At 38.5% G+C, this 21,943-nt stretch overlaps 1 protein-coding gene across 3 annotated transcripts in view; it reads right to left on the minus strand.

Annotated features, from left to right (window-relative positions):
* Positions 1 to 21,943, minus strand: part of LOC136436428 (carbonic anhydrase-related protein 10-like) — a 116,838-nt gene that overhangs the window by 86,232 nt on the left and 8,663 nt on the right. For all 3 annotated transcript variants that reach the window (XM_066430412.1, XM_066430411.1, XM_066430413.1), the window contains one exon: positions 13,307 to 13,449. In XM_066430412.1, the coding sequence (XP_066286509.1) occupies positions 13,307 to 13,449 (143 nt within the window). The remainder of the gene's footprint in view (positions 1 to 13,306; positions 13,450 to 21,943) is intronic.

Genomic DNA, 21,943 nt, shown 5'->3' on the forward strand with positions numbered 1-21,943 from the left:
CAGTGGTGTCTTCCGTTGACCTTTGTGCTGCTGACACTATCAGCGCCATTTTGAAAATCGCGCGTAAGCCCGAAGCACGTTTTGAGCACAAGTTTGGATGAATATATATTCCCGGGGAAAACGGAAATTGGGCCGGCATTCAAACATTTTGCGAACTTAACGCATCAGGTACATGTGCGGGTTGTATTTTCCGAAAAGCTGCCGTAATATTTGTCCAGTCGAAATGCACAGAAATGGTCAATTTTGCCACGATGTACAAACGCAAGCTATGTGAAGAAAATTATGCTTGACTTCGCGTCAAACCATGGATTTTCTAACAAAGATAAAACCTTCTAGTTTTCTTTATTATCATCCTATCCAGTTGATTCCACATAAATTTGATAACGTCGTGAAAAAAATGAAGATTTTTAACCCGGCGTGCGGTGGCGATGCGGCTTCTACCGGCGCGCCGGGACCGTTATCGGCAGTGTTACTGCACTCGCGGGACCGAAAATCGTCTGGCCGCGACCGCGTTGGACAGGTGGCCGCTATAGCCTAATTCTTAATGCTAATGTCAATGGGAAAAATCCAAGGGACCAACAAAAAGTGACCACAATGGGCAGGTGGCCGCTATGCAAAGGTGACCGCTAATACAGGTTTGACTGTACTAGTCTATTAGATTTTCATGTCTTTTCTGATAATCATTTTGTTGGCCTGTAAGTGGGAAAGAAGGTAGTACACATGTATGTACATATCTATACAAAGATAACATTAATGTAAGATAACATGAATGTAATATGATATGATATGGTTTGATACGTAATGTATTATGTATAACCCTGGTTGTCCGCTTGACAGGGATATACATTTTGTATTCCCTTTTGGAATATTTGTCATTTGCTTTCAACCCAGAAAGTCCAAAAGTTTTGCAACAGCCCTTGGCAACTTATAGCATCATAATCATTGAAAATGCGCTATTTACCACTGCACATAATGTTGGCCATCAAAATAACATTAAGTCACTTTATGTTAAACTGTTTATAATAAAAGACTTCTCTAGTGGTTCTAGGTCTTTTATGATCAAAAACAAAATACACTAACAAAAAAAGATGATTGTTATTAAAATTCAAATCTACTATCATTTATTAGTAAACAAATACATGATAATATTAAAATTCTAAATTGTGTGAGACTATGTTCTGTCAACACCAAGAAAAATTTGCCTATTAAATTGCTTTTATTATTATATTCGGTTAAAAAAGCAAAATTACAAGGAAGCACTTGAAAAGAGGTTTTGAACTGAACACCACCAAACAACGCAACACAAATTCTCAGTATCTTTATCTTATTCTATGCTGATCAAACTGTAGGTAATAAATGTTTAATGCATGTGTGAATAGATACCTTTAGCTATGTCATCTCTCCATCTGAAATGTCATGACGTCATAAAGTATATTGATAAATCACCTGAACTGTTGCAGCTGCATATTAATCTGACAAAGTCAATCGAGTGAAAAATTTCAGGCCATATGATAGTGGGCGAGTCCCCACATGCACATAATTCTCCACTGAACATGTCATCTAAACACAGATTAAATCATTTATCGTAATAGCATATATTCTGGAAAGTAGATAGGCGTGAGATCTATGTTTCTTGCTCTTCAGCATACTTTAGAGTAAAGATTACAGTTGTAAACTCTTAGTCATAACATTAACATTCAAATTTGAACACAGATTAAATCATTTATCATTACAGATGAAAATTCTGGAAAACAATAATAGTAGGCGTGAGATCCATCTTTTTTGCTCTTTAGGATACTCTTCAGGAATAAAAATCACAGCTGCAAACTCTTAAGTTTTATACTCAATTTTTTTCATCTTCAAGGTATAAAATTACACTTTGACAGGCCAAAACGCTTTCACCAAAGCCACAAAGTTAACCTGAATCAAGTTAACCGAGTTGGTCAACATTTCAAACAATGAATTTTGAACTTGTAGTTTTTAGTAAGTATGCAGTATTCGATCATACTGCTGCAGGGTGGGCAGCAGTTGGCTAGTCTTCTCAAGTTGTACTTTCTGTCCAAAGAATACAAACTGGGGAGACTTACTTTACATATTTGTAATGAGACTGCACACATGTCCTTCCTGACACACACCAACCAAGATTTCCTTGGTCTCCATTGACCGATTGTGATACACTGATGACTAAAATCTAACAACCAGGAAGACACTTGGAATTTCTTCTGTCAAATGTTTGCACCAAAACGTAAGCCTTGGGGTTTGATTCCGTTTCTTAATGGTACTTGTGTGGCTGTCATCTTTGTATTGGATAATTCATCTAATAAAACCGTTGTCTTGAAAAATGAGGGGGATTTAATTGCTATTACTTCCACTGTTTTACTGCATTTATATTAATCTTTTGGGGACAGCAGTGTGATGCCTGATTTTCTGTCATAATTTGACATCAGATTTCTTAAAACCCAATATTTTCATCTACAATGAGTTATTTCAGCTGTTTTGTTCCAATTTTTTTGCAACAAAATTTAATAGTAGAAAGAATGGATGTTCGTTCTTAGTTCTTGAAAATATGATGGCATACATTGTGTACAGTAATTATATTACATACATACAGTCCATGCTGATCTTATATTATACCTACTTAAAGAATATTGCAGCAACAGTATACTTCATGGTACCTTTAAGAAGAAAAGTGATTATTGTAAATTTACCCTGTTGGTATCTATTTTGTCACCAGATCCTGACTATTTATATAGGTTATACAACTTCCACTTGATGTTGCTTATTAATAAGCAGATTATAAATCACACTGCTACATACTAGCATTTTATTCTCATGACTCTTTTCTGATCCATTGTTACATGTAATGCACATCAAAATAAAGGTAGAAATGTCTCCAACAATGCCACTAGAGGCTGATCCATCACAAATTCAATATGAAACCCTGACAAAGGAAAGTAGAATGTTCAGTGCTGTGTCTACTTTGGCAAATCATAACTACTGGTAGAATGGTTCATCATTACAACATTGAATGATGAATCTGGTATAAAGTAATTACATGTTTGATAAAGCAGATCTCTAGTAGGACTGATTTCTTACAAATATTTGTCAATATAGACAGATAAAGCAATTACTTCTTATGCTTTGCGTTGATCATTCATGAAATAGAAACAATGAAATAGATGCAAAGCAATGGTTTATAGACAATAGCAAAAAACAGGAAGGGGGTGCCATCTCAGTTCACACCAATCTTAACTAAACTGACATTCAAAACCGACATTTTCAGTCAGTTATGTCATAAAGTAATCTACTACTACCACACAACAGCTTCAGTTTTTAAGACCATATTTCATTTACTTAAACAGCTACAGTAACTGTAATGCTTGACATATTACCGTTGAAAAGAACCTAGAACATGACTGAATTCTTTTGCCTGAAGCATTTCAGCAACTGTTTATGAAACAATACATTAACCACACCAAACTGATGCATCAACATACACGGCCTGATCCCACCCAAGTCCACTGGAAGCAATTACTGCGTGAAACATTGAGCAGCTCTGCAAAACATGACAACCTCCATTAGTCACCGCAGCCAGAACTCCAGGCAGGAGACAATTTGAGGAGAATCGCAGCCCAAAACCGATGGATAATTAATCTCATTCAGACTCAGAATGCAAATAAAAGACCTTGAGATCTATTAGATTCCCTTGAACAATCAATGATATCTAAAAATAAACAGCAAAAGGGACTTAGGACATAGTAGGGAACAAGAAGTTTCATAACATAACTCATGCAGACAGTGCAGTATATAACCATGGGAGGTTGCAATACCAAACTTGAACCAACTTATTGGATTTTCATCTGGCCATGAATACTCCGGCCAACTTTGCACTTTTTCCAAATCCTGCAGTGTGTTATTCACCAAGGCCCACTTCGAACTTGATAACGCTCACTGAGCAACCGTACAGCAATAACAACAGGATTTGTGTGACCCTTGATTTCATAACTGGATGCAAGATGTTAAAATATGATTTAACAACAAAACACACACAAAAAAAAGAGAACAACTTGTTTGTTATCTATGAGATTTGTTGAGTGATGTGTCAAATGTTTTGTTGCTCAGCGGTCGCAATGCTGTCACAGGCTCTATAGTGGAAAGGGAGTGTATGGAATCTTTTACTAACAGCTGTTGATTAAAGAAAAAAAATTCTTCCTTCCTATTTTTAGGATTTTCCTAGCAAGAAATTGTAAGTTTAGGTAAGCTAAAGCTAATTTCAGTACTTTTTCCTACGCCCCTTGAACAGATCTTTGACAACAATGCCCACACAAAACTTGACATATCGAAACAAAATGCCAGGCTTTTACCTCGGGGTTATCATTTTGGTTATTTGATAGCGTAATGCTTTTGAGTGCATGTCACTTTACAATGTCGTGTCCATAGTCCACAAGCATTACACAGGTACAGATAAGATAAAAGACAAGAGGCTGCATTAGAGATGCACAGTGTTGTTGTAAAAAAGGATCAAGGTGGCTCAAAGTCAACACAAGTGTGTGGGTGGAGATGGGCTAAAGATTATGGGACCTCATCATCTCTGCCAGGGATCCTTGACATTTCAGCAAGAACAGTACAGGGTGGGTGGGTGTGAAAATGTTGCTGGTATGTATAATGTGGTTCTGTCCTTTGTGCTGAAGTTATGGTACTGGTGTGATATGGTCCTGTCCTTGGTGCTAAAGTTATGGTACTGGTTTATAATATGATATGGTCCTGTCCTTAGTGCTGAAGTTCTGGTGCTGGTATGTACAATGTGTAGTCATTTCCGTGGTTCTGGTTCTGGTTCTGGCTAAACCAAACCATACTAGTAGATTTCTGCTGTACCATAGTTCATCTCCAAAAAAAGCTTGCTGCCTTGGTCTTCTATGAAAAAATGACTAGCCACCTCAACTGCCTCAAAATAACATCCATGACTTGGAGCAGGCCCAAGGAAGATTGGAAGTGTAACTGCTTCCCATTATAAACTTTGTCTGTGATCCTTCTTGTCCAAGCCACACGCTGAGTTCACTACCCCAAGACAATTCCAACCTTTCAGGTTGTCTAAAGACTTGACAAAAGTCATGACTCAGTTTGCCACTTTAAATGTTACATGTACGAACACGGCTGTTTGAACAAAGGCCCCATGTTATGTAATATCTCCTGGGACCATGGCAATTAGAGGTTATGTAACCCTGTGTCCTTCAAATTCTGGGCTTGACTTTTTAGGTTTCCCTTGAGTTCCGCTACAATCCATCATAACTGTCGAATTCGAATTCTACATCCGAGGTCATCGTTTGATGGGTTGTGTTAGGTTTGAACCAATTAGAGCTTGGGAGACTATTCTGTCAAGTACATCTCAGTATAGCATGAAAGTTCATCTGTTGATATTTGACATTGTGAAAGAGTTGAGCTGTTTTCAATTTAAAAAGAGACTGGAATCAACAAATTAGTTACCAATACTCTTGTCTCCTTCATGGTATCTGAGGTTGTAATTTCTCAAAACATGTGACTTTCTGGAAGTAGATAATTGGATAAAGCAAGATAAAGGGTGGGATTAATATCAGATTATTTTGTTGAGAAATAACTTTATCCTAGACAAGAATAATTCATAAATATTCCACTTTCAAAGGAGATTGAAGCTTTCATTGGTTACAGAATCAATGGAATTTGATGGAAAAGTCTTGGTCAAATGACAGAATGGCTTGTTCTGTTTTTGGTGAACTCTCTGTGATGAAACTTGCATTACCTCCCCCCTTCCCCCTTCAGCATACTTTTGCATTGCAGGGCAATGCACTTTGACCACTGTGGGGCTACATGTAGCTGCTATTAATAAATAGCAGTTCACTGCAAGATCAGGTCTATCTTCAATATCAATCAATAAAATGTCAGCTTCCTTCAAGGACTCAAAACCGTTACCTAAAAATCACTGCATGTTTCCCAGTGGCCTTGGAATTATTGCAGAAATATCAGCAATTCTTACAGAGAGATCAATAGATAATGTATGCAAATAGGTTCAAGGTCCATTGGGACATGGAGAGACAAGTAGTGGTAGTGTCAGCATCTTTTGGTTCATATCAGGATAAGGAACTCCTTACACAGTTATCAGCCATATGTTCCATTTGTAATAACACAAAAAGCTTAGATTGTATTCTGTAGCATGTCTGTATACTTTTCCACATATGTTGTTTTGTGTTGTAATTAGCCCTCAAGCAAGACCATGCAAATGAAAACTCTTGTAATACATGCTACTTCTTTATCTATGGGCAGTGATTGAGTGAGTAAGTGGATTTTGTGTGTTTTGACATGGATAAAAAATTCAAAATGCATGGTTTTACAAAATACATGAATACAAGGATGTCCATTGCATACTGATGTGTGAAAGATCATAATCGACCAGCTTTTCTTCATTGTCTTCATTTTCCTTGACACATAAGCAATGTTATATTACAACCCTTAATTCATTCGTAGCACTCAAGAAAATGGCCATTATAAGTAAAGTGACCTGACTTAGAAAATATCCCTGTATGACATTTCTTAAACTGCAATCATGCTTTGTTTGAAGCTTTGCGTCTAAAAATGCAAGACGTTACAATTGTACCACTGAACCAAAAGCAACAAAGTTAACTCGGATGGGTAGGTACTCTACTCCTGAGAGGATCTGTCAGTTTTCTGCTTGGCTTGTTCTTAATGGGAAATGGTGACCCTTTCAGAAAGGTCTTTGTTCAATGTCTTCTTCATCTACACGACTGATGAAAACAAATTGAGAACATGGTAAAACAGTGGTTGAAATACAAAAGAGCTCAGGGTTTGAAATGCAAAAGAGTTCAGGGTTTTTTTGTTTTGAAATATAAACCTTATCTTGGAAAGAGAAAATATAAGTCTGTTGGCTGATGTTTTTCCTTACACTGTTATGAATTACACCAAAATTTATAGACATACCTGTACTTGGAGTTGGAAGCTATATCATACAGATATGAGTCATTGTCTTCTTTAAATGATCCATGAGGCAATTGTGCTGTCACAAATATTGACGGCATATGGCAATACACAGAGTTTTTAAGTGTAACATCAATCTCACAGGAAATAAATTCTACTGATTTTTAACTTTTAGCACACTGAAGTGGCCATTTGGCACCTAATTCCCTATTGGTTAGAGTTTGGCAGCAGGGAGAATGTTAATGTTTTACCTGCACCCATGATTATAATCAAGAAATAGAACCACTGTACAGATGTTTTTCCAGTCAAAGTACACTTTGAATTTTCCCCACCAAAGTTAATCTTGGCGATGCCTTACAAATCTATTTATTCTGTAAAGCTCTTCCTCACAGCTATCCTTCCTGTTAATGTGACGGAGTATGCTTATTTCTGAGATAAATGTTTTCTTGATATACAGCAGATAATTTGCAGAGAAGTAGAGCTTCTACATTTTTTATAGATGTAATAAGCAGTCTTATCTATGTCTTAAGCATAGTTACATAACATGTAATATATGAGCTTTACTAGCAGCCAACCAAAACTGGTTTGGTAAGTTATATGTTATCTGGCAGAGGTTGGCTACAAATCTGTTGTAATTCTTCAAGCTTGGCTGTTACAAATTACCATGCAGCTGTGGTGATAGATGCTTGTGCTAGGAACATTGTAAATTTTGTAAGCAGAGTATTATCAAGTTACTACTTTAACTTTAGGAAAAGGACAGGACCAAATTTTATCATACATACCAGTGCCATAATTTTAGGACCCAGAAAATATTTGTACCTCATTATACATAGTCACACCAAGACTTCAGCAACAAGGACAGGACTACACCCCATTATACATACCAGTACCAGTATAAATACCAGTACCATGACTTCAACACAAAGGACAGAGCCATATCACATTATATGTCATACCTGGTCCAGATACGGGTGTTCCGGACCATGTGATAACTATCCCTATCACATGGGGTTCGGTAGTTGTATCGCACGGCTTCCATAGAATATTTCGAATGCATTTTGAGCACACCAGTTGGGCCGCCGCTGAAAATTTGAATACCGGATTTGGAGGTTAGAATCAATGTTGTTACAATTTTGTGTTTGAGGACACAAAACTCCCTCAACTTTTGGCGCATTCCGCATTGAAATGTGTGTTTTCTCGGGTGGGTATGACATAAATAAAATACAACACGGTGTATTCCGCATCACCCTCAGTCCCAGCCCTCCCGCGGGTCGGATCGTGGGTGATACGGAATACCCTGTGTTGTATTCAATATAAACATACCAGTACCATAACTTCAGCACCAAGAACAGGACCATAGCACATTATACATACCAGTACCATAACTTCAGCACCAAGGACAGGACCATACCACATTATACATACCAGTGCCATAAGTTGGCACCAAGGAAAGGACCGTATCACATTGTACATACCAGTACTATAACTTCAGAACCAAGAACAGAACCATATTACATGATATATACCGGTGGAGGCTAGACAGGAAAGATGGTAAATGAACCTTGAACCTTGAACGAGGACATCTTGAACCTTGAACGAGGATGGTAAATGAAACATATGAAAGTAAGGAAAATGCATTGAATTTCACACCAGCAGGATGACAAGAGAAACATAAGTAAATAATGATAAGCAGCATGAAGAAATGTTGTGCTAAGACAACCTCCCCCATTCATCCATTCCCATGCTCTATCTATCCTAGGAACCTCTGCATCTACATGGAAAGACTTCGCCAGGGGAGCTATCAGAAATCTATACATTACAGCTCTATGGTATAAGATAAGCCCTTGATATGCCTGGTATTCCACGCCAAATCAAATTCCGATTTTGCAAATCCTTTACAAATACCATGCGACCTCTCCAATTCCAGCCAGTCCTGTGTATGGATGATAATAGGGCAGATTCATTATTCTACTGATGAGACTCAGCAGTCGGCGGAGCTTGAACCGTATATTCTGTGACAGTAAGGATGTTTCGTGCACACATGGGGCCAATCATGCCGCTCAGATTTCGGCGGAATGCTTTATCCGCGACGAGAGACAGCGTAGGAAAGTTGTAGATAAATCATCCTTAATTTACCTGTTGCGAAGACGCTATGGGAAGAACTGTGCATCACTTAGTCGACAGTGCAACTCTATGTAAATGTGCTTCTTATTGCATGAATGATCACCTACGTGGACTGTTGATCAAAGTAATTAAAATGTGAAGAGTGGATAAACCAAACAGTATGAGCAATAAATCATCCTAGAAATGATAACGGTACAATGATTGCTAACATACATGGAGAATGTAATTATGTTGCATTTTTCATTTGTAATTATAATCTTTATTGTGTTGAGCATGAATTGTGTTAAAGTTTGAAAGTATTGGATAGAATTTCCAATGTAATACTCTCAGACACAAAACACATAGACATATATTCAGTAAATCATATTTTACTGATTGAAAGTGACTTGTATCAAAATTCCTTTGATCATGAAAGCAACACAGAGGAGAGCCAAAATGTCAACATACCAGTTAGAAAACTTTTCACCTCCTTTACATTGCATTAAGTATGTTAATCTTTGTGATGAATCTAAGAGAGTTAAAAGTTGTACAAACTAAAAGAAAGAAGTATAGTGAAATTTTACTACAAGGAGATATTTTTAAGTGAAATTTAATGTTCATGATCCCCTTTGAAGTAATACGACCCAGGCGTAAAAGGCTCCTTACAACTGGAGCCCTGATTTTTACCTGACTGTACATTTTATGACGCCATCTGGACATTCCAGGTTCTCCATTCCACAGTGAACAATTGTCAGTTGATGAGCCCATTTCTGTGGACCCAGCAGGACTTCAGCATGTAACAGGTTTGTTTGAACTATTCTAAGACGAGGGGTAATACAATTACTCTCAGACCTTCTCCCAATTTCCATATATATAACACAACGTATCTTACCCACATGTTAAGGTCTTCAGGCAATTTAGGGCCAATAGCAAACGCCTTACAGTCGTAAGTCCTAACAAATCCAGGGTACTAGATCCGAGGACCCTTCTATATCCAATCACAGCCTAACAGTGATCTGGCTGTAATAATTCATGAGGAAAAGATTAAGAGACTCATATACCCAGCATGTTGGGGTCACAGGTGGATTGTACCTTATCAAGGGAAACAAAGGCCATTTATAACTGGGTCAGGCAGCCAATCATGAGTCGGTGTAATAGAATTCAGGTCAGCTAGATCAAGGATTTCTTCCAACACTCGTTACCCTTTCTCCATCCAGGGTGAGAATTAGGTGGTAATTGGGATCAATAGTTGATCCATCTTTATGAAGTGCAGGCTTTAGAGTCTGCGATGATGGATGCTGTTCCTGTTTCTGATGGCCGTAATATAGTCGGCACTGGGGAGGGGGGCAGCGACCACAGATTATCACCATTGTGTCTGGAAACTGTAACTAGGCCAATGACTCACATGGGATGTTCCATTTATGATTCCAATTGTTCAGGGATTTTTCTCATTACAAAACAATGGATATTCTTAGATGACCTAGCTGTGGTGTTGAATGGCTAACAGACAGGAGCTCAAGAGGTCACAGGTTTAACTCCTTGCATTCCTGGCTAGACATTGCGTCTTTGGAAAGGCACTTTACACAACTTGGTATTTGACTTCGGTTGAGAAGCTAAAAGGCATTGGAAGAAGAGGGATGGGCTCCACCTTCCGACAACATACCCTAGAGACAGCGGATAACATCTAACTGCCCCTAGGGCCTCAAATAGGCTATGGGACTACCTTTACCTTCTTTTTTATACATAACTTACATGTATGATGACAGAGAGGATAGTTCGGGCCTTACTCGAAATGTATTTCAGATATTGATATATAAGGTAGTGCTGCACATTTTGTCACCTGTTCAAGTTAGAATGAAATGGTAGCAAAATATGTGTTGGAAGAGGATTAGATGCAAATCTGATTATCCATTTATGAACCACTCAAAAATCCACCCACTCAAATTTGAGAGTGTCAGTGGAAAAGCTGTGTGGATATATATACAGCTTGTGCAGTAAATTGCACTGAGCTTTGGACACTGGATAAAATTCCTCTTGCAGCCCTTCTTTTCATTCGTTGACTTTTTATAATCCCCCATGGAACAGTCTTAAAGCAGAAATCAAACTTCCCTTTTGTGCTGCTATCCTTGACACATTTTCTTCTGTTACACTGATATCGACTTCAGATTGATAATGTAGCAAGAATCGACAGTTCATTCAGAACTTGAGCACAATCTGATTGAGCCAAATGGACTTCCATTGGTCCCTCCATAGACCCATATTACCTCCAAGTTAATGAACTGTCTAAAGATATAAAAGCCTTCATCCAACAGAAGACAAAGAATTTGTACGCTGTTCTTAACAATTACATGTAATAGCTTTGTGTAAATGGCATAAGAAAGCAGACCTAAGTACACTAAAGAATGTAGTCTTTCATTCATTTTTAACAACAGGTATTTTGACTTTCATTCATTCACTCAGAAAATGGTATCTATGAATTAGGAATTTGTGACATGGTCTATGCAGCAACAAAAAAGGAAAAATCATTCAATGAAGAAGGAGGGAGAGGTTGAGAAATTTTCCCTTCCATTTCAACAGTCATGTGACTTAGTACATGATCTCAGTACAACAGTACTAGTGAGCGGTCAAACCTCAGACTGAGGACGAAGGATGGCGCTTTTTCATTAGCTGTTAGGACAATGGTAAAAGTAGTCAAAATCAAAAGATTAAGCATGAAAGGTAATCTTTTAAACTAAATTAAGTATAATGTTGTCTGAAACCAAAAAAAAAAATCAGAAAAATATTTAAAAGGAATAAAATGCACTAAAAAAATACTGAGGTCCACAAGTTCATAGCCGCATGCACTTCACGTTTGCCGTTCCGAATATTGCAATGGTAACAATCCGCTGTATCAGTGCTGAGATATCACTTGTCATGTTCCATCCAATTTTTATCGTCACCTTTGTCCATAATAATTGCAGTCACGCCGGAAACAAGTCAAGCCTGGCATCCTTAACTGCAGGGTTATTGCCATTCTCAGCTCATTTTGCCACACTTATTTCATTCTGGTTCATTCTGGAATTTTGATCAAGTGCCAACATATCTAGTATATCTCCAGAGAGGCCAGGGGCATGGATGCCAGAACCGAGGTTAAAATCATCTCTTGACTTTGCCTGGGAGTTAAACATTTTTTGATCGACGGAGACATTTTGATTCACTTAAGCTGGTGAAATAAGATGTCTTCTCTATTCTTCTTCTGGCTCAAAGCCAGGGTGCTTACAGAATGATGATTTGTCATGATTTTGATGCAAATCCTACATCTGTTATTGTCCTCTCAAGACAAACCTATACAAAAACTCAAGGAAAACCTATATTAACAAAAACCCTGTGAAATACGAAAACGCTGTGAAATACAAGGTCTTCATCTTTCACTGGCATCATTATCTTTGCATTTCGATGTATGCCTTGTTTCTCTTTTAATTCCTCTTAAAGATAGAGTGGGTGTAACACTTGTAATGGATGTTCATAAGCCAGTTTGCCATCAAAACAAGTCTCTCAATTCTAATGGATGTTGCTGCTAAAAGATGAGTTCTAAATCCCACGTGATGGGATTAGAGTCTCTTGCTGACATAAATCTTCAATAAGAGTAGAAGACTTCTTATCCCCATCTGCTCAAGACAAAGCCAGTCATATTTCTTAACTAAGAACCGAGCAACTCTGTTGGCTGGTCTAGCTTATGGGGAAATTTTGAAGGACTTTTCAATAAAGGAGAAAGGCACTTGGTCTATATCTACAAATGTAAGTTGCATTGATATTCCTAAAGGAAAAACATCATCATCAACCAAACACATTAAGCATACAGGTAACTTAAGTTCAGGACCAAGGTAAGCTTCATACCACATTATACATACCAGTACCATAAATTCAGCACCAAGGAAAGGACCATTCCACATTATACATACCAATATCACAACTTTAGCCCCAAGGAAAGAACTGTACCACATTATACATAATATATTATGCATCCTAATGATGCCAGCATAACTAGTGGTGGTTAACAAGAGAAAACAGCAAATTCTCTCACTCAAGGAGCTTGCATATGATCACTAAATAACATCCATATGTGGACTGTAGCGGCTGTAGGGGGCACACAGTTCGAGATAAGCCAGGTACTGCATCATCTTTCAACTGTTAAGACTTAGACAGAAGAATCTGGAGGCTACGTCAAGATGGTACAAATTCTTAAATGCAAACTTACCTTATCTGTATCAGAGTCAAAGTTGATGGGAATCAGGTTGGGGTCGTATAAGATCTGGTTGGCTCGGAAGTTGATAGGAGATTGCATCTTGCCATCTTTGCACATCACCCAGTCGGAGTTCACTAGTCCCCAAAACTGTGGGCCTGGTGGGAAAAAGGTAGCAAATATCAGTAACAGGACATGGTACGTATACTGTGTCTCAATTACTTTCAGTATAGATTTCTTTACAATCAAATAGATAGTGATATCAACAACATCAAAAAATTCACATCACATACTCTAAAAAGGGAAAATTTAATGTTCTCAAGGATTTGATTTTGTGGTTGGAAGAAAACGGACTGATCCCGGTGGTTTTAAGTTTGCGGTTGAAACAAAGGGGTAAGTGGGTAGAAGAAAAAACAAAAATTTTGCTGTGATTTTAAGTTTGCAGCAACGAGGTCATAGCGTAAACCGTAAATGCAAAAGCACTGCAAATATTTCCCCTTTTACAGTATTTCAGACCCCACCTTCATACACAGTTTTAGGAGAATTTTTTTAATTTTGAAGAGCTGAATTACCCATGTGATTGTATAAGCCACTTCAAAAGGACCAACTTTCCTAAGGGAATATGAGGTGGTGTCCACATGCATTCCAAGTCCCAAGCATACATGACTGTACCTATTTTACATCCCACAACCGAGCACCAAGTGCTCACTCTCTTTCTTTCTTCATGTATGAGATGCAGTAGCTAAACCTACTTTTTGACAAGTTACAAAGTCCAGCCAATATAACTACCGGTACGTGTACGCAACTCTAAGCACAAGCTTTTCATGTTGCCTCCTGTATATCATACATCCAGATATCTTTTATCATTCTAGAACACTTCAGACAATAGGCCTCAAGGCAATGTTGAAATCTTGGATGTTGCAAATCCTTTTTTTATTTGAAGCGTTATCTGTGATATTCTACCGGTTTCTGTGCTGTCACATTAGCTTTGCGTTCAAAGCATTCCTTCGTTCAGACCCTTGTAGTGCCTAGTGGCACTTGGGGCAACAGACATATTTTTACAGGGAAGGGTTGCTAGCCCTTCAACATTAAGGTGCTCGAGGCACCTCCTCGAACACGGGAGCCCCATTCTACATCCCTTACAAAAGATGGGTGCAGCCCCAACCAAGATGTTCCAAACCCAGGATTGAACGGGGGTCTCCCAGTTACCAATTAATTGGAACCAGGAGCTCAACTATAAGGCTGCTACCAGTTGAGCTACCTGTGTTCAAAGCAGTTACGCCAGTTTTGACAGCAGCTACTTTTATCCTACTCTCAGTGAAGAGAAACCCAGACTACATTCTGTTGGTAATGAAGCTATGGGTAGTTAATGGTTGCATGGTTCTGTTATTTTTCCCCTCTAGTCCAATTCTTATAGTAGCCTAGATCTTGAACAGTGAAGACAGTCTTGCCAGCTTGATTTACACTCGAGATCTGCGCTGAAAGTCCCCTACTTCAACAAGGTTCAGTTAATTTGAGAATTTCATTACCGTGGTGGATGTGTGGACATTTCCTGAAGGCAACCATCTGTGTAGGGAATAAGGAGGAAATTCCGAGAAATGGAATGATGCCAGGTGTGTGAAGAAAGTCATACTTTTATGACAATATTTGCATCATGCCTACAGCCACATACGAGCTAGGATAGAGGGCACAAGATTGAGAGATCACAGGCTCAATTTCCGGCATTTCTGGCTAGACGTTGTGTCCTTGGGAAAGACACTGTAAACGATTTAAGATGTAAAAATGGGTTCCTGACTTCGGTTGGGGAGGTAAAATGTGGTGGAAGGAGCGGGATGGGCTCCACTTTCCATACTGAGCCCTAGACACAGTGGATAATAACCCACTGCCCCTACGGCCTCAAAAAAGCTATGGGACTACGTACCTTTACTTTTTTATTCTTACAACAGACTGCAGCTTTTGCAACTGATATTTCTTGAAAAAGACTCATCACAAACAACTTAGTTGAAGCTAAGCCCAGAAATAGATGGTCATTTTCCCTTATTTCCTACACAGCTGATGATTTTGGATTCAACTCAAATCTATCTTTAGCTGAGAGGTTACAAAAAATATTGACTATGAGAAAAAAAGGAGTGGGATGAAAGTAGAGTTATGCTTGACTCAGTGCTTCCAATATCAACAGCTAATACAAGTATCCTTACTTGGCCTAGCTTTCATGTTGGTCTCTTAGGCTCTGAGCTAATCTTATATAAGACAAGCAAACAAGACTGCATGTCATCCATGGAGAGACAAGGAATTACACCATCCTATCCTCTCCATCAAATGGTTGGTCTGTGAAACAAGGCGGTTGGGAAATATGTGCATGTTCAGATATTGGCTTCAAAGGCAAGATAACGGCATAATCTTTACGTCTGCTGGCCCCACGGAGCTTGCCAGGTAGAACTAACTACTTATTGACCTGTGTAGGAATGTTATCTGTCTCCACACATGTGTAAAGTCTCCAGTGCTCCTGATATCAGAATTTTTATCAGCACTGCTTTTGCTTAAAGCCTAGAAAGAAGGTAAAGGTGAAAATGTTGTGTTCCATATTATGGTCATAAGATAAATAGTGTCGGTAGGTAGGGTAAACGCATTTACATGTAAGTTTGCGTGGTTCTTATTTTGCGGTAGGGAGAAAATGGAGTGCTCGTAGTGGTTTGAGTCTGCGTTTCAAACAATAGTAGTATACAGTCATAGGTGGGTAAAAAGTTTCGCGGTGGTTTTAAGTTCACACTGAAGAGTTCACCTCGAAAACCACGAACATAATGTCACCGCCTGGTGCTTTTATGATTTAATCAAATTTCTAATCATACAGATATACCTCATACAAACATGTTGAAAAATGATTCTACAATGTTTTCATCACTCAAATGTCAGATTGAAAATCTTATATCCCTTGGCAGTGGTCAACCAATTTTGCTAGGGTCAGTCGGGTAACCGGACATACAACATTTTTTTCTTAGGCCTTATATATAGTACTTTTTTAAACTTTGCAGGTGACGTGATGATGACAGTTACATGTTGATGCTATAAGGCACCCATAGACTGCTCGAATTTAACAAGCTTTATGTTAAGTGGAATTCAAACTTTGGAACACGTTTATGTAATCATTTTCCATACAAAACTGTTATCTAGGGCACCCATAGACAACTCAAGGTTACCAGGCTTTATGTTAAGTGGAATACATTTGTGCAATCATTCTTCATTAAGGAACTATAATCTAATGGGTAGTAAAATATCCATATACCGTGTGCATTTTTGTAACAACCAATGAGGCAGTAAAATCTTTTAAAAAGTAAAAAACTTTGACATTATATTTAACCACCAAGCAGTGATTTGACCGATAAGCCATCGGGTAATGAACATTGTGGAATAAATTTTTGCAATTATTCTTCATAAGAAACTAATAATCTAAGTGATCAGGGAATAAACATATGGTGTGCATTTTTGTATCTACCTATGAGGCAGTAAAATCTTTTGAAAAGTAAAAAACTTTGACATTGCATTTAACTGCCAAACAGCAATTTGACCGATAAGCCAGCGGGCTGTTAAACTAAATAGAGGTGATGAGGACCTGGGCTTTACTACTGAGTGACTGCAATAAAAGCAGGCCGGGAAAAAGAACACCTTAACGTGGCCTAAGTGATGAATGGCCCTGCCAAATGGATTTTAATAATGCAGCGGCTGTAGAGGATACCGGGAACGCTCTCTGTCAGGAGGGAAACTTCGCTGCGTCCCTCCGGTCAGCCATCAGTTTGGCCGGCAGCCGCAGATTGACCACATTAACCCACACAATAGGGTATCAAAGGTGGGCAAAACAGATTGTTGTCATGGGAATATAAGTCCCACAAACACGCTTGGAGGGACTCCGCTGCCACGTATCAAAACAAAACATCTGATTTGCGAGGGACCGCAACATTAACCCACTGATGAGTGATAATGATTTCAAATGACGAGGGATGGACAAGATAGATTCAAGGCCCGACACCTTCTGACGGGGAAATCCTGATGTATAACACGGATAGAAAGGAACTGCCTTTCCTGGAAGTGTTGAGGCTTTGTTTGCAATCTTACCATCAAACAGTTACGTCACTTGCAAATCCAAATCATCAAAAACTAAACTTCATCTTTACACAACGGCTATACCATTACCATAGTATCATGGTTTTACACAATTAACGAGACGATTAGATGTAATCATTAGGCAAATTGTGCTACTGCACCATCAGACTGTAGAAAGTACATTTTATGTGTATTGCCTTAAGCTTAGACAACACACAGACTAAGACTAGTCTCATCTTCAGTGGAGTATAAGAAGGTCAGAGAGATTTTAATCAGTTATGGTTTGGTGGATCTTAAAGTCCACAGTGCTTTGCTGTGCACGGGTTGTAACAGGAATAGAAGGGAAGGAGACTCGTCAATTAGTCTGTCTGTTAGACCATGCAGCAAGCACCCATTCTGTGTAAATGTGAATCAATGAACTCCCAAAGAAAGCACAGAAAATGACATGACTCAATCAAGTTCCTTCTGTCAATACTCGAAATATTGGCGTCCATTTTGGCAAATGTATGCGTTGACAATGACTTTGAGGTATGCCATAATTTTGCACAGTTTGACGGTCAAGTGAGCACTGCAAAGGTCCGTAGTTAATAATTGATACATTCATTCCCACTCCATTTCAGGACGGTTTCAACCAGACACTTGAGCACTGCATGTGGTCATTTTTCAAAGGATGGGGCTCAGTAGAGGGCTTCAACCTTCCTATAACCTTTCTCCTACTTTTTTTAATGTATCATAATTTATGAATATGATACCAGTGCTTTCAATAAAACAAAAAAGACTGTTTCACGCATAATGTTTTTGGTAATGCGTAACTTTTTAGGTAATCTATTACGAAATGTAAAATTGTTTTGCTTTGAAATTGAGTCTGTATTATGATATGCATTAAAAAAATATTATAACTAATAAATATGATACTCAGATGCTTCCAAAGTTCAAATAAAACAAAGAAGACTGTTTTGCGCAAAATGTTTTGGTGCTGCATAACTTTTTAGGTAACTTATTACGATACAAATTTTTGTTTTGAAATTGATATGACTGTGCGTACTATCCCTCCAAGTTCTAATCCAAATGTCGGTGTGGCGTATCGCTTTCCTCTCAGACAATCAAGTTCAAACATTACGCTGACGCAGGAGACGTATTCACGTCCAAACAGCGTGCAATTCTTGCTCCTACTCAATGGGTTAACGGTCTTATTCAGTTTGCCGATGACGTGGGGGAAAGCTGTGAGCTGCGGATCGATGGCGGGAATTGAAATTCCATGGAAACACCTCGCTGCAACTGAACACCCTCTCCAGACTGGGGTGACTGGTGATTACAAGAAGATGAGGCCTGAAAAATTCATGCACGATAGCTGGACGAGTGACAAGAAAAATGGGCCCGACTCCTCCCTTCACACCTCATGAGTGAAAAAGTACATTGGCTGTGCTGTTTCAATATTGGAGGTGCCGGTATATAGTTGGCTGTAGATTTTCGGATATTGCCTGCGTATAGCCATGTGAAGTTTTACATCCCAATGCTTTTCAAAGGCAGTAGACGGACTTGATTTTGAGACTTGAGGCCACAGCAGTTTTGAATATTTTTTCTACTTTCTACAGTACTTTTTGAATAAAGAAAAAATCCATGATGTTATTGAAAATATGTCTAATGTAAATTTTATGTAATTGATAGATGTATCACAACTGAGTTAAGCACAGCAGTTGATAACTTGGAAACTTAGTGCTTTATAACCTGTACTGAAGCAAAGTGAACACTTAGATGCTGAGGACCAAAATTCTGGTTCATGCATCAGTCACTGACGAAAAACAGCGGATGCTGTCTGAAATAAACGTCTGACTGTTTACAAAAATATAAAGTTGCTTGAGTAACTGTTATCTTGTGTATCTTATAACCTGGATGTCAAACCTTCATTGACGTATTTAACTGGTATACCCTAAGAAATTAGAAACGATTATTCTATCATATCCGTCTTTTCACGCCAATTCGCATACCACCCTGTGTTAGATGACCCTTCCGATTAACTCTGAGCGCGCTATGGGTGAATCTGCACACAAATTTGCTACACTTATTACTCGGGGAGGGCTAACACTACCCATTTAGCCGGGGGCTATGTCCAGTTAATGAGTTCATAAAGCTTTCTCCGCTGCATCAACGCTATACCTCACGCTTGAGTCCTGCAGTTTGATTGGTCTGTTCAAGTCGTACCCTTTGCAGGATGGACCCCTGAAGTGTGTCTTTGCAGGGGTAGCAAAATGGCTGTGCTGTCATGCAAACGGCTGTCGGTTTTGTCATTCTTCAACCTTTCTTCAACTGAAACCCGATATGAGACACCGTGATTGCTCTTAACTGACTGCTAGAAGTATACTTGTAGACATATATATAGCTGTCACGGTGGCCAATTTTTGACAGCATAGGGAAGACTGGCTCTGTCAAGTTGAAGCGTCCAAAGGATAATATTAGCATTATAAAGAGCATCAGCCGGGCATTGCTGAGAAAAATTGCCAAGGGAGAGACTGACTAAGGGAAAATGATGATATGTGTTTCAGAAATTTTACTGAACACTATGTACGGGATTGTTATCAACGGCCAGGTATTCTTATTGCAGAAGTGGTCACTAGTATTCTGGTTTGACTGTACATCAATTGGCCAGTGGTCCTTAAGTAGAGGTAGTCACTAGCACAGGTTTGACTCTATAGCAAGGCAGTCACTGGTACAGGTTTGACTCTATAGCAAGGCAGTCACTGGTACAGGTTTGACTGTATAGCAATGGCCAGGTAGTCCTTATGTAGAGGTGGTCCTTATGCAGAGGTGGTCATTAGCACAGTTTGACTGTGTATCAATGGCCTGATGGTCCTTATGCAGATATAGTACATTCAGGTATTTGCCATTTCAGTCCAAGAAGCTTCTCTCCTGAGTTTGACCTTGAATTACAGCCATGATTGGTGCGCTGATGACACATTGAATGATGTATGGCGCAGCTGAATAGAGAGGAATTTTCGATGACTTCAGACAATAGCGCCATCAAAAATGCAACACCCTGCTGGACAACGGGATTGACAAACGGACGTGCATGGGGGTTTCTGACGAACATTCCTCGACTATTTATGATGATATATCCTAACAGACTTCTTACAATAATTAGTTTCATATCTGTTTATAATGATTACTACTTTTATTATTTTTACAATAATCATTCAGGAATGAGCAATCAAATGTACTAAAAGTTTGGCTATATATTTATCTTTAACTGTTATTCTTGATTTCATTTTATGAGGAAGAATCTGCAATGCTGACTATTATTTTCACTTTTGGACTTGTCAGTAGATTCTAAGCATTTTGTAATGCCAAATCTTTGGTGTTTTTCTACTATACACATTTCTTATTATAATTAGTCTACATTTGATTGATTTATCCCAAATTCTGATTAAGTCCCTTGATAAAGCATGTAACACTTCAGATCATTGCAAATCAAAGAAGAGGGTCTACATGGGGGGATCCTGGCAATGATTAAGTGTAAATTCAGGACTGGCAACGATTAACAGTAAATTCACTTGTTATTGCAAAAGAGTTTGGAAACAATTTCATTAAACTGTTTCAATGGATTGTATTCATGGGGTGTTTGGCAAAACTTCATTGGGCAATCTGGCTTTCGACTGCAGTAATTTTTCAATAAGGTTTGACGATGAATTCAGGACAACAAATAACGCTCTACGTAGAATCAAAGCAACCAATTACGCTTCACAAATGATTTATTGATGACACTTAATGTTGAATTACAGCGAGCCAGCTACAGTTAACAGAAAATTGAAATAGCTATAGCTTGCTACGCCTTGTGAAAAAGCCCTGCAGACCCTCAAAGAATGTATGATGTCAGCATCAGACTCAGAGATCTGCAAATTTCACCTGTTTTCCTGCCGTAGGATGGTAATTTTTTTTTCAGTCAAGGCAAAGATTTGATTTGTGATCAGCATTTCAACAACTGAATCTTAGTCAATATATGGTTATGAGAAAAATGTTTCATTATTCATCTTCCTGTACAGGATTTTTTTTTTTCTATATCTATTTGTTATATGAGAAAAATGTTTTGCTGCTCATCTCCTTGTACAAGACTATTCTTTCATTTCTTCTTCACAATATTTCCCAAGTATGCCAGCGACAAAAGGAACTGAGGGAGACTTAGTTGCCTGCTGCACAGCTGACCGATGATGATGATGATGACATACTCTTCATAAAAAGGATTATTTATGCTACACAAGATGAGACAGTATTCCTGCTTTTGATGTAGAGCGTGGTTTTGTGATGAGAAGCAATAAGTGATTTGTCATGTATCTTTGTATGGTAAACATAATTCTTCTGATTTGCCATGTTTAGTATTATCATTATAAAAAATTTCTTCTGATTAATGTCGTGCATCTTTGTTTAGTAAACATTTTCTTCTGCTTTGATTTAACAACGCATGGTTGATCTACTTCACCCATCATAAACAATGCTTTTGTTCCTTAGTGATTAGACTACCAAGCATCTGTCAAGGGATATCAAAAGAAGAAGACTGGAAAG

The sequence above is a fragment of the Branchiostoma lanceolatum genome, chromosome 6 (genome assembly GCF_035083965.1).
Source record: "Branchiostoma lanceolatum isolate klBraLanc5 chromosome 6, klBraLanc5.hap2, whole genome shotgun sequence".
NCBI lineage: Eukaryota > Metazoa > Chordata > Leptocardii > Amphioxiformes > Branchiostomatidae > Branchiostoma > Branchiostoma lanceolatum.